Source organism: Medicago sativa, chromosome 7, assembly GCF_051527215.1.
Source record: "Medicago sativa cultivar Bolivia chromosome 7, Bolivia_mono, whole genome shotgun sequence".
In the NCBI taxonomy this organism is placed as follows: domain Eukaryota; kingdom Viridiplantae; phylum Streptophyta; class Magnoliopsida; order Fabales; family Fabaceae; genus Medicago; species Medicago sativa.
In genome coordinates this window covers 12,277,513-12,289,688 of record NC_140755.1, presented here as the reverse complement: position 1 = coordinate 12,289,688, position 12,176 = coordinate 12,277,513, and the positions used below count along the sequence as shown (strand labels likewise).

Genomic DNA, 12,176 nt, shown 5'->3' with positions numbered 1-12,176 from the left:
TGTTATTATAGGTTCATGTTGCTGTTTTTTTAACATACCTTGTAATACGTGGTTAGGAACTTGATGTAAGACTGTATAATCTTGATTGATATTCATGCTTCGTGTTCCATTCATAGCAAGATGTGTACTGAATTTGGAACAATATAAATAAAAAAAAATTCTTTTCATAATTAAATTGTTAAAAAATATCAGGCGATCAGCTACAAAATTCTCCGCTCAGTATTAGTTCTACATCAGTTTTGTGATTTTTAATCAGTAAAAACGCATGTATTCGCAGATAAAAAATAGCTAATTGAATCAAAATCAACTCAAAATTTTGTATTATAGAAAGCATGAGCCTCTCTGCATTGACAATAGGGTCATCTTTGGTATCACTTGATGTTACAGTTCTGCTCTGGTAACTTGAAGAGAGGAGTATCATCCTCTCTTCACTGTTCATTGCCACAATACAAAACTTTGGCTTCACGAGGGTATCCTTGCAACACCCTTATATTCAATGCAGAGTTGCAACAAGATAGCAGACCAAATTACCAGAGCAGAACGTCACTATTTAAATATGAGGGAAAACAATATCATATTACGAATCAATTATGGAGTGTACTTCGACTAGACACTAAATATTCAAAAAAAAAAAAAATGGAATAGTTCGCTAAGTCATCATCACACCAGCTTCCTGACCCAAAAGATACACTATGCTAACATATATATCGGGCGGTGAAGCAAATGTTTACATGTTCGTTCAAATTGAATGGAATTTGGAAATCTTTCAAGAGTTGTATTGCTCGTTAAAGACAAAACAAGATCATTCCATCTTAATATCTTACTATAAGCACAAATAAATCAAATTTATGATGCAAAGTTGAACATCATCATCACCATATCAAAATTCAAATAAAATAGTCAACTTACAGAACCAACTAAAATTATTCTAATTCTAACAACGGAAAATTGTTTGTAAGCTTATTATTTGGGAATGCCACTCAAGTATGTTTAAATATATGCATACATAAATTTGTCCTCCAAAAAAATACGAGTGTTGGCTAATAAACAGCAGTTATTTCCTTCCCAGAGAAAGTTGCGACTTCAAGAATTTCACTTTGCAGCCTGTTCCATAATAGATGAATGTGAAGTAAGGAAACACACATTTCTGACTGTCATATCCTCAACCAAACATATCCTGCAGTAATTCCAATCATGAAGAAGTGAATACAACCACATAGTAGCAAATAAAAAAGAAGACATGATGCATAAGCAATTTAACAACATGAACCTTTGCTTACAGCTCATGGTATAGCAAAAGCACTTTACATATCATCATAAAGTTTTGGGTGCTTTTCTTCTCATAAGGAATTAATTCTAATCGCTTTAAAATGTATCCTTGCATGTCCAAAGGTTTGTCAGACTAGAAAACCGTCCTACTTGATCTGTTTTCAATCTCTTTTGTGCAAACTTGTGCACCATGATAATTAGCCTATTGTTACTAGTTAAGGCATTGTCACACATGCTAAGGTTATTAACTCGGTTCCAAACACAAATAACAACTATGTCGAACTCATCGGAAATGGACAAGGCTCTTCTAAAGCAAGCTTAACTATAAATTGCGTAAGTTAAAATGTATCTAATAAATTTAGCATACATTTGGGTAAACAACTGTTAAACATTCACTGAGTAAGTATTAAATCTTAAAGCATTCGTGCATAAATTGTTTCAGCATATGAACATGAAACCAGGGGAAACTCTGAGAACTCTGTATAAGCTATTCTGAAAATATAAGAAAATAAGCTTATGAAACTAAGCTACCAGCTTATAAGTATATCATAAGATATTTTCGTAATTTGTTTCAAATAATTATGCAGTATTATGTCGTAAGATAAATCAAATATTTTTTGTATAAACACTTGCATTGTCTTCCCTCCTAGCATGCTGTTCTGAATGTACACCAAAAAAATTTATTTAAAATCGAGACAAAGCATAGTTTATATACATCTACACTACTCAACCTAAACCTTTTAACTAAGGACAAAACCATGACTCACAAAGACCTAAAGAAGACGGAATAAGTAATTCAACAAACTTGAGGTCGCAACACATACAACCAATACATAAACAACAAAATGGATCAACGAAATAACACATCCCCTTCAGTTTCTGTAATGTCAGACACATCCCCATTATTTAGTTTGTTGTAAACAATAACCTCCCCTAAGCCTAATTCCATTTCGCAATGGCTACGCTTACTGACATTGACACAACCCTCGTTATGCATCATGCATGTGTGCACAAAACTTCAAAAACATAATAACTTTTACGAATAAAAGTACATGGCTTCTTTGGTTTGTTTTCAATTAAACTAACAACACTCCATCTGGCTTCATTCGGAAATGGGTTTAATGTCATTGACGAACCCAATATTCTCACTCAAATTGCCCTCGTAGTGGGAAATGGATCAAATGTGACTAGCTTCTTGAGGCTAAGGTGGAAGAACTCCAAGTCCTAGCCTTATAAGCCACAAATTTTAATAACAAAAACAATTACAGACCCAATATTCTCACTCAAATTATCTAACCCTCAAGATTAGTCGTGTACAAAACAACTACTTAGCTCTCAAATAGCTAAATTTTGAAATATTTGCAAAATATTGATGTACATACCCAATGGTTTTGTTCCAATTTTCCAAATCGTCAAATATCACACTCATAGGTATTAATAATATTCACTGATATAGATGAGTTCTCAAAACAATTTTGTTATGTAGCGCTAGTTCTACAAACCTACCTACAAAAGTACCAAGTGAGCATATGTCAGGTAATTCCTTCAACTCAATCTGCAGAAAAATAAAGTTACAGTTGAGTTTGTGCGATATAAGAGACAGCTCTATTTCTGTCAACAAACAGACACAGAGGGGTGGAATGTGTCACCTATCACACAAATAAAGGTGGTTATTGTATATTTGTTAAAAACTAGAAGGGGTGTGAGTGCATTATAGCAAAACTCAGGAGAGGTCAATGTAATTGCCCCAAAAATATCTTGATGATGCTCATTCAATTTCAAACATAACTCTAAAATGGAGAGCTGATAAAGAAGATAATTGAGTTACAAATTCAGTAATACCCAAATCCCAAATATTATGCGCAAAACCTAAAACCCACAAACAAACAAAAAACTGCGTCTTGGCATATACTATAGTCAACCTAAGCCATTTAACTAAGGACAAAACCGTGATGATTCACATAAAACCTAAAGCAGACAATATCTCAGAAAAGCAATGATGCAACATACCAACAAATACAGGAACAGCAGAATGCATCAATGAAATAACATAATTAGGACTACCCATTTGGATTATTTAATTTTATATAAACATTATATAGCTCCCAGAATTCAATTATTTTAATGAAAATATCTACATGTTCATTCAATGATAATCCTAAATTAAAGAGATAATAGAGAAGATAATCGAGTTACAAATTTAGAGTCAATAACTTATTTGAGCTTATCTACTGTCATAAAGACTTGTGAGACTATTTGTGAAAAGCTATGAGAACAGCTTATGACATGATCATAAGCTGCTTTCAACTTATTTCCACAAGTTCTCCAAGGCAACTCATGAAAAGAGCTCATCACTTATACCAAAAAAGTTTGACTTTATTTATCTTTGGGTTAATAGAGCTTTTCCCCCTGTAAAATAGGCCATTTCCAGTTTACCCTCTAAGCAATTTTCGGTTTGGAATTCGTCCTTGTAAATTTTTTTTTTCTTTCCGGAATACCCCTAATAGGCCATTTTCAGAATTTTTTTGTTTTTAAATAACCTATTAGGGGGTATTCTGGAAAAAAAAAATTAACAAGGACTTATTCCAAACCGAAAATTTCTTAGCGGGATAAACCGGAAATGACCTATTTTACAGGGGAAAAGCACTATCAAACCTTTTTCTTTTGTCTAGTAAGGTCCTGTTTGGATAAATAGTTTATTTGCAGCTTATAGCACAAGCACTTATATATAAGCCTACATAAGCTATTTCTACAGTAAAAGATAAAATTAAATTGGTTTTGTATATACTATAACCTGTTTTCCTAAGCTATGTTGAAGAACTTATGAAAATAAGCTAAAAAACCTTATAAAAAAATGTCATAAGCTGTTTTCATAAGTTCTCCCAAACAGTCTCACAGAGCTTATGTCAGCAGATACGCTCCAATAACTTAATTCAAACAAGCCTATAATAAGCGATTATGCGCTACACTGCAAATTAAGCTGTTTATCCAAAGCTATAAGCTGCAAATTACCCCAAGAGCCAATAGTAAAGACAATTGAGCTACAAATTAAGTACATGTTTGGATTAACTTATTTGATTTTATCTACAAACATAATCACTTGTGAGACTGTTTAGGAGAACTTATGAAAACAGCTTATAAAACCTGTTTTCAACTTATTTTCATAAATTCTCCGGGGGCAAGTTATGAAAATAATTTGATTTCATTTTATCTTGTGTTATGTATATATAGCTTATTATAATTTTAAGCGCTTATATAGAATAAGTGCTTATGCTATAAACTGGAAATTAAGCTGTTTATTAAAACAGTGTCTCAAATTCCCAATTATTATTCACAAAACCTAAAACCCACAAACAAAACAACACAAAAATTGAAACTTTAGAAAAAGGGGGTAAGAAAAAACGAACCTTGATTAAAAGGGTTTATTAGGAAGATCCATAACACTTGGAAGAGAAGGAGCATAAATAGAGTAAACAACGGCTTGTCGTTTAGCAACATCAAGCTGAGATTTTCCAAACGAGAAAGCTTCGGAAATCGAAGAAGGTTCAGAAAGTGCTGAGTTTGAACGAAACGCATCGATGGCGCGTCGTTTTGTGTATTCGCGTATGTTGTAATCTGGAAATTGACGAGAAACGCGGATGAAGGAGCGGAGAAGGGTTAGGGTTTGAGATTTTGAAGGTGTCGCCGCCGCCGCCATAGTCGTCGACGGGAGGAGTATCAAACAGTGACGGTGGTAACGGTGGGTTTGATGATGGTTGCAGAGGAAATGACGGATGCGTTTTTCAGTTTTTAAGGGTTTGGTTTTTGGTTTGGGGGACACACGTGGCTAGGGGTTTAACCTATAGATATTCGGACGGAGAAATTACATTTGTCTCCCTATGGTCTCTTTGAATAGCATAAACATCGAGGAAATAGGCAATTACCCCTTGAAATTGAAATTATAAGTTTCGTCAATTACCCATTTGACATTAACAATACTTCAATTACCCCCCCTGAAATTACTTAACATTAATCAATTTACACCCTCCGTCAAATTTTTCTGTTAGTCAACATGACGTTTTGCAAATACCCCCTGAAGTTTTGCACTTATGTGCAAAATGTCTTCTGATCTTGAAAATTTATATATCTTTTTCTTATCATTGACTCAAGATATTAAATGCAAACAATTATCGGTTAACTTTAACCAATCTTGCAATATCTCACACTTATACATAAAAAAATACACTGAAAGAAAAAAATAAAGGAAATATAACAACATATGAAATAATGTGCTCGTATGCATTTATGTTCATTTGGCAGCCACAAGTTACTCTATCTTAGAGCAATCTTACTTATCTTACTTACTAAAGCTTGTCAGGTCAAACCAGTGGCGGATCCAGGACCCTGGATCAGGGGGTGCAAACATTTTCGTCTTATAAAATTTTTATTTTTTATTCTCATAAAAAAGTTTACACGTTTTTGTCATCATTCGTCTAGATAAATGATTTATTTATGCCAATATTACCAATTAAACTTGTTCTTTTTTTTAGTACAAATTATTTCACTTATTCATAATTACCACTTAAAATTTGAATGAGAGATATTATCAATAATAGATACATATTGATCATAGGCATAGTCTTCAAAGATAGAGAGAAAACAGGATAAACATGATAAAATATTTGTAAATTTCACTAATTATGAATATATGTTATATGGGTACCATTTATTTTCACGTCTAACTCTGGTTTAGTGGCTAAGGATCAATGTTTGAGGTTGTATATACCATGTTTAATTTTTACGGTAGTTATTTTGTAGAATGTTTTGCCTTTAATTTCATTTATAAATTAATAATTCAAAATAGCTTATGGTGCATATACTTTGACTAGACCAATGTAAACTGACATATTTGACAATAGTGTGCAATCAGCTTAAGAGTTGCAGCGACTATAGAAATGAGAATGCAATTGGTGCAAATTAAAAAATTGAGGGTGTGCAAAATTAGTAAAACTATGATTACTGGTGCAAATATAAAAATTTGAGGGTGTGCAGCAGCATACCCTGGTTACAGGGTAGCTCCGCCCCTGGGTCAAGCTAACCCTAACCCTAACCCTAAAGCTAGCATTTTCCCGCTCATTCTAAAGCATTTATGTCGACGCTTTACCTTCTCACCTTTAATACACGCCATAAAGTCATTTCATTACAGGTTGTAGTAACTGCCATTTATAACACGATTGCATATTATTTTAATTTTTGAAATAGAATAACACACGATTGTTGTATTAATTGTCATCCCAAATTAGACCCGTGAATTAAGTACAAAATTGTATAAAGGAAATAAAATAAGACACAATCAATTGTATATTGATTAGCATTAAAACCACATGGTTGAAAATTTCTTTTAAAAACAAAAGAGGCCACACGTTGCATATTAAAAAAAAACAACACCTTTTGCATATTAAAAGAAAACCACACGGTTTGCATAATGGAGATTGTATAATGGAAATAAAATATGACACAATCAATTGTATATTAATTAGCATTAAAATGACACGGTTGAAAATTTCTTTTAAAAACAAAAGAGGCCACATGGTTGCGTATTAAAAAAAACAGCACATTTTGCATATTAAAAGAAAACCTCACGGTTTGCATAATGGAAATAAAATAACACTCAATCAATTGTACATTAACTAGCATTAAAACCACACGGTTGAAAATTTCTTTGAAAAAAAAAAGGTCACACGGTTGCATATTAAAAAAAAACAGCACCGTTTGCAAGTTAAAAAAAAACACACGGTTTGTATATTAAAATAAGTCTCTATAACCGGTCTCCTTTCTCCTTCCATTATTCTATCGTTGATTCAAATGGAGGGTCGTGGTATTGAAACTCTGTTGTCCTATCACTGCTTGACAGGTAATACGGTTATTTTTTCTCACAATTACGGCATTTTTTAATATCGTTTCCTATTTTTTAAATCTTTATGATGTTGCAGGTCCTTTGCTCAAAAATCCAGCTTCATCCTTTGAAAGTGCTATCAACAAGTATTGTGTGAAGTTTAGGACATACATAGTCGAGTATGATGTTGAAGAGGTGAAGATGATTTTGTCTGACATGTTTCAATTTTTTTTGTTATCTGTAATGATTCTAATCGTGTTTGTTGTTGCATCAGAGGGCTGTTATGCTACCGAACATGTTCACGAATGACTTTGGCGACCAAGTTCAACGATTTGCTACTTTGATTGATGAGAAAAACAATCAGTTCGAGGTGTTGGTTGAAAGAATTGATGGGTCTGTGTTTTTCTCCAAGGGATGGAAATCCTTGCGTGATTTTTATGGGATCAGCTTGGGTGCTTGGGTTTCTCTTATATTTGTGGATGAAATGAAGTTCGTGATAAAGCTGAAAGATAGGTACGGCAAAGTGATTAAGCCTCCCGTATTTGATCCTCCTATGCATTTTATGATTGACAAAACAAATGTCCAGGCAACTTTTGATCCTAATATCCCCCCTTTCACTCCTTTGATTTCTTATCATCATGATGTCAACAACTTTCAGATAGAGTTTGTGAAGAAGGTAACTGAATTTGATGTATCCAAGAGTTTTTTTGTATGGAAAATGTTTGTTGTAAGAATATTTATATTTACTAACGTCTGTCTTTTTTTGTTAGGTTGTTGACATGTTGATTTATTTTCCTTGTTAGGTGCTGATTTATGAAAGAGAAGTTGCGAATATGATGGCTATCGGAACTACTTCTATCAAGTTGGTGGATGATTGTGGAAATGGCTGGGATTGCGTGTTGATTTTTGGATCTACTCCATACCAACACGCCATGATTTGTGGGCAGTGGAAGCGTTTTGTGGATGCTCGCAGGCTTCGTGAAGGGGTTCAGATCAGACTTGGTGTGCCAATGGTTGGAGAGAATGATACAATCTACAGTAGAAACTCTTTAATTTAATACTCGGTAAATTAATAAAATCTCTAAAATAATAAATTTGTCCGGTCCCGACTTGGGCCAATGTAAAAAATTGAAAAACTCGATAAAATAATAAGATAATAATTTTTCGGGAGATCGCTTTATAATTTTCGGTCCCAAGAAAATCATAAATTAATAATTCATAGAAACTGAAAAAAAAAAATATTAAGAATACATTGAACACATTTGTTCCTCTTGTTTACATTTACTTTACTTTAAAAGTCATTATTGATTTCCAATGCATATGAACACAGTAGTTACTAATTTACGTTGAGTCCCAAGGTTCGCTGCAACGTAATTCTAAGAGGCATAGAATAATTTGCCTTTTTGTTTGGTATGTACAGTATAATTACTTAAAAACTCTTTAAATTAATAATTATTAATTTATCGATAAATTAATAACTCTCTAAATTAATAAATTTCTCCGGTCCTGACATTATTAATTTATAGAGTTTTAACTGTATTTAACTGTCATTGCTGGTTACGATTGGAGGTTGCAGATGGTTTATTGTTGATGGAATTTTTCAGTTTATTTTAATGTTTTCCCTTTCTATTTTTTTCCTTTGCATTTTCTTTTTATGGATTGTAGTATGCTTCATCTTTTATGCTTTCTTTTTGTTTTGTCAATCAAAAACTATCATGCTTTAGTACTTGACTATCATTGGAACGAAGTATCATCTTGCCTTCTTATATACGCTAATTTAAATTAAAGAGATCTTTTTATATTTTACCTTGCATCCTTCTCTCATTGTTGTTATATATATATTACAATAAAAACTTTAGAAAGTAATTTCAGATTCACATGAATTCCGAAATATTTGGGACGTCCCATATCTCTATGGTGTGATTATAGAATATTTTTTCAATGAATTATATATTAACAGCCATTAATAACACACGCTTGCAAATTTTCTTTCAAAAAAAACACGGTTGCAATTTAAAATAATATGGTTCACCTCAAATCGAAATGGCATCATATTTAATGATTTCCATTAATTTTGCACGTTCAATATCTTTCTGATATATTTAATGATTTCCATTAATTTTGCACGTTCAATATCTTTCTGATATGATTGTAGAATAAAAAAAAACGGTTGCAAATTAAAATAATATGGTTCAAGTCAAATTGGGATGACATCATATTTTAAGGTTCTCCATATGTTTTGCACGTTGAGTATCTTTCTGCTATCTCAAATTGGGATGCATCTTATTAAACTTCTTCATTGTTAATTATTTATGCCTGACAATTTTTCCTAGGTTGTGTACTTTCTATTATTTAACAGAATTAAAGTTCTTCTATTCCTATGATTCATGGCTTGGAATGTATCATAAATTTTATACTCTCTATGTTTTACGACTTATTGTTATAATTATTATGACTTATTCTTCTATGGTATAATATTGGCTTAGGTAACATTGTGAGTTTCAACATGAAAATAAGACCCGTGCGTCAGCACGGGTCATGGTTCTAGTTTAATGCAAAACAAAGTTAAGTAAATATTAAGTCATGATACATATAAGGGTTAATAGTGTTTTACCCCCTGTAATATAGGTCATATTCGGTTTTCCCCCTGTAAAATTTTCTTTTTGGATTCCGTCCTTGTAATTTGAAGTTTTTTAGTTTTGGACCTTCATAAATTTTGATTGTACAAAATCGATGATATGGTAGGGGAGTAAACCGAAATTTACTCGAAATAACAGGGGGTAAACCAAAATTTCCTCAAATTGCTGGGGGGGTAAACCGAAATTTCCTCAAATTACAGGGGGGAAATTTTTTGATGAAGGTCTAAAACCAAAAAATCTTCAAATTACAAGGACGGAATCCAAAAAAAAATTTTACAGGGAGGAAAACCGAAAATGACCTATATTACAGGGGGTAAAACACTATTAACCCTACATATAATTGTTCTAAACTCAAAATTCATACCATCCTTAACTTGTGATCTCTTTAATGTAATTTCATTTGAATGTCCCAAAACTTGAGATATTTTGAATTGGTTATTCTCATCATCATCAACTTGGCCTGCATCTTCTCCATGGATACACTCCTAGGCATTATAATCTCCATGTCTCCCATTGTTGTGATCATCTCCTTACTCGAAGTCATGTTGTTGGCAAAATGTCCTTGTGGTATCACCATAATCATCTTGAATGTATATCTATTCAAGATATACATGTAAAGGATCCAAATGTTAATTGTAATATTGGATTGTAATATTTATATTGAAGTGTAATATTGTAAAGTTTAAAATATTAAAGTTAACCGTTAATTGTTTGCCTTTAATATCTTTTGAGTTAAGGATAAGAAGAAAATTAAATAAATTTTCAATTTCGGAGGGCATTTGCAAAACGTCATGTTGACTAACATAAGAATTTGACGGAGGAGGTAAATTAATTAACCTTGTGCAATTTCAGGGGTGTAATTGAAGTTTTGTTAATGTCAGTGGGGTAATTGACGAAACTTACAATTTTAGGGGGGTAATTGCCTATTTACTCCATAAACATCCTTCTAGATAAAAAGTCCGTCGAACCGCAAAATTAAAAAACATGCGATTTGGCTTACTTTTAAGATGAAATCTAAATCAAAACAATGTGGTTTGGGTTGAAGCGGTTTTTTTAGACAGTGCAATTTTTAAGTTAAAACACAACATATTTCCAACAATATTTTCAACAATGTTTTAAAGTTCATCTAACATTACAATTTAATTTTTTTCTAACAATGTTTCCGACAACATAGACCAAATTAAAAAATGAACAAAAAGTAATTCTATTCGGTAAGAAATACAAAAGACTAAGATTTTAACATGGCTTAAATATGTCAGTGGTCCTTGCACTTTCACCATTTTTTCTTTGGTCCCTGCATTTTATTTTTTGGCTTTAGCCTCTGCACTTTGTAAAAAAATTGTCTTAAGTCCTTATGTTAAATTCAAGTTTAAAGAAAAATGTTAAAACTAACGGTATGCCACGTGGACCAATTATTCTATGCACGTGGCACATTAAAAGTCAAAAATTTTAAAATTAAAATAAATAAAATAACTGTTTTTTAATAATTTTTATATTACTATTATTATTTAATTATAAATAAAAAATTAAAAAGGAAAGATATCAGAAAGAAAGATGAAATGAGATGAAATGAAATGTGTAAGCTTTGAGAAAAGGGGGCAATGGGTTGTGTGTTTCAACTTGAACTAATTTGATTCGTTGCCTTGCCTTACATTTGGATTTCGACCACCATACATCTATTAGATTTCGACCTTCATCATCATTTAACAGTTCGATTTCACATTCTCGTTTTAGTTTCTGTTCACGTTTTCATTGAATTTTTGTTCACTGTGAGCCTTGTTTTCCATTGGAAGCCATTGTCTTCGTTTTTAGATGGTCAAGTTGAAACCGTAAAAGCTATTTTTCCCCTTTCTCAAAACCTTTGTGTTTCATTTCTTTCTTGAGTGAATCATCAACTCCGTCCTTGAATTTGCAAGGACCAATTAAATTCGTCCCCTAATTTATCGAAATATCCAATTAGTCCTTGAATTTGTCAAATGTCAATCAATTCAGTCCCTCCTTAAAGTTGGGGTATTAACGGTGCTGACGTGAACCGTTAACCTCTCACATGGCTTGCCATGTCAGATGTCACACAAGCAAGAACTAATTTGGCCAAAAGTGACAAAATTTCCAAGGACGAAATTGATTGAATTGAAGAAAATCCTAAGCATGTTTGTGGCCATTATACAACAACTATTTCTTCCCCAAATTTATAAAATTGGAACCCTAATTTTACAATTTGTAATCTACATTCCAAAATCTCCAAAATTTCTTCTATTAATTAATGACAATGCTCTTCCCAATTCTAAAAACTTCAAACCCTAATTTTTTTTTATTGAATCTGAAATCCAAAATCCCCAAAATTTCTTCAAGCAAAATTGTTTAGACTGAATCCGAAATGATGGGTGATGGGC

At 32.4% G+C, this 12,176-nt stretch overlaps 2 protein-coding genes across 3 annotated transcripts; one reads left to right on the top strand and one right to left on the bottom strand.

Annotated features, from left to right (window-relative positions):
* Positions 1–754: 754 nt before the first annotated feature.
* Positions 755–5,094, bottom strand: LOC146904307 (LYR family of Fe/S cluster biogenesis protein). 2 transcript variants are annotated; one of them, XR_015020070.1, is made up of 3 exons: positions 4,677–5,094; positions 2,776–2,824; positions 755–1,177 (listed from the first exon to the last, which is right to left on the bottom strand). XR_015020070.1 is itself a non-coding variant. In XM_085728189.1 (2 exons), exon 1 carries the CDS (start codon positions 4,964–4,966, stop codon positions 4,682–4,684), a length of 285 nt encoding a protein of 94 aa, XP_085584315.1. In that variant the 5' UTR covers positions 4,967–5,091; the 3' UTR covers positions 755–1,177; positions 4,677–4,681. The 2 variants fall into 2 exon arrangements, 1 of the variants encoding a protein (XP_085584315.1); XM_085728189.1 differs by lacking the exon at positions 2,776–2,824 and having other exon boundaries at positions 4,677–5,091.
* Positions 5,095–6,260: 1,166 nt separating this feature from the next.
* LOC146904306 (uncharacterized) lies at positions 6,261–8,202 on the top strand. The gene is made up of 5 exons (XM_085728261.1): positions 6,261–6,270; positions 7,064–7,162; positions 7,242–7,339; positions 7,419–7,853; positions 7,948–8,202. The coding sequence occupies exons 1-5, from the start codon at positions 6,261–6,263 to the stop codon at positions 8,200–8,202; spliced, it is 897 nt and encodes a 298-aa protein (XP_085584387.1).
* The last annotated feature ends 3,974 nt before the right edge of the window (positions 8,203–12,176 follow it).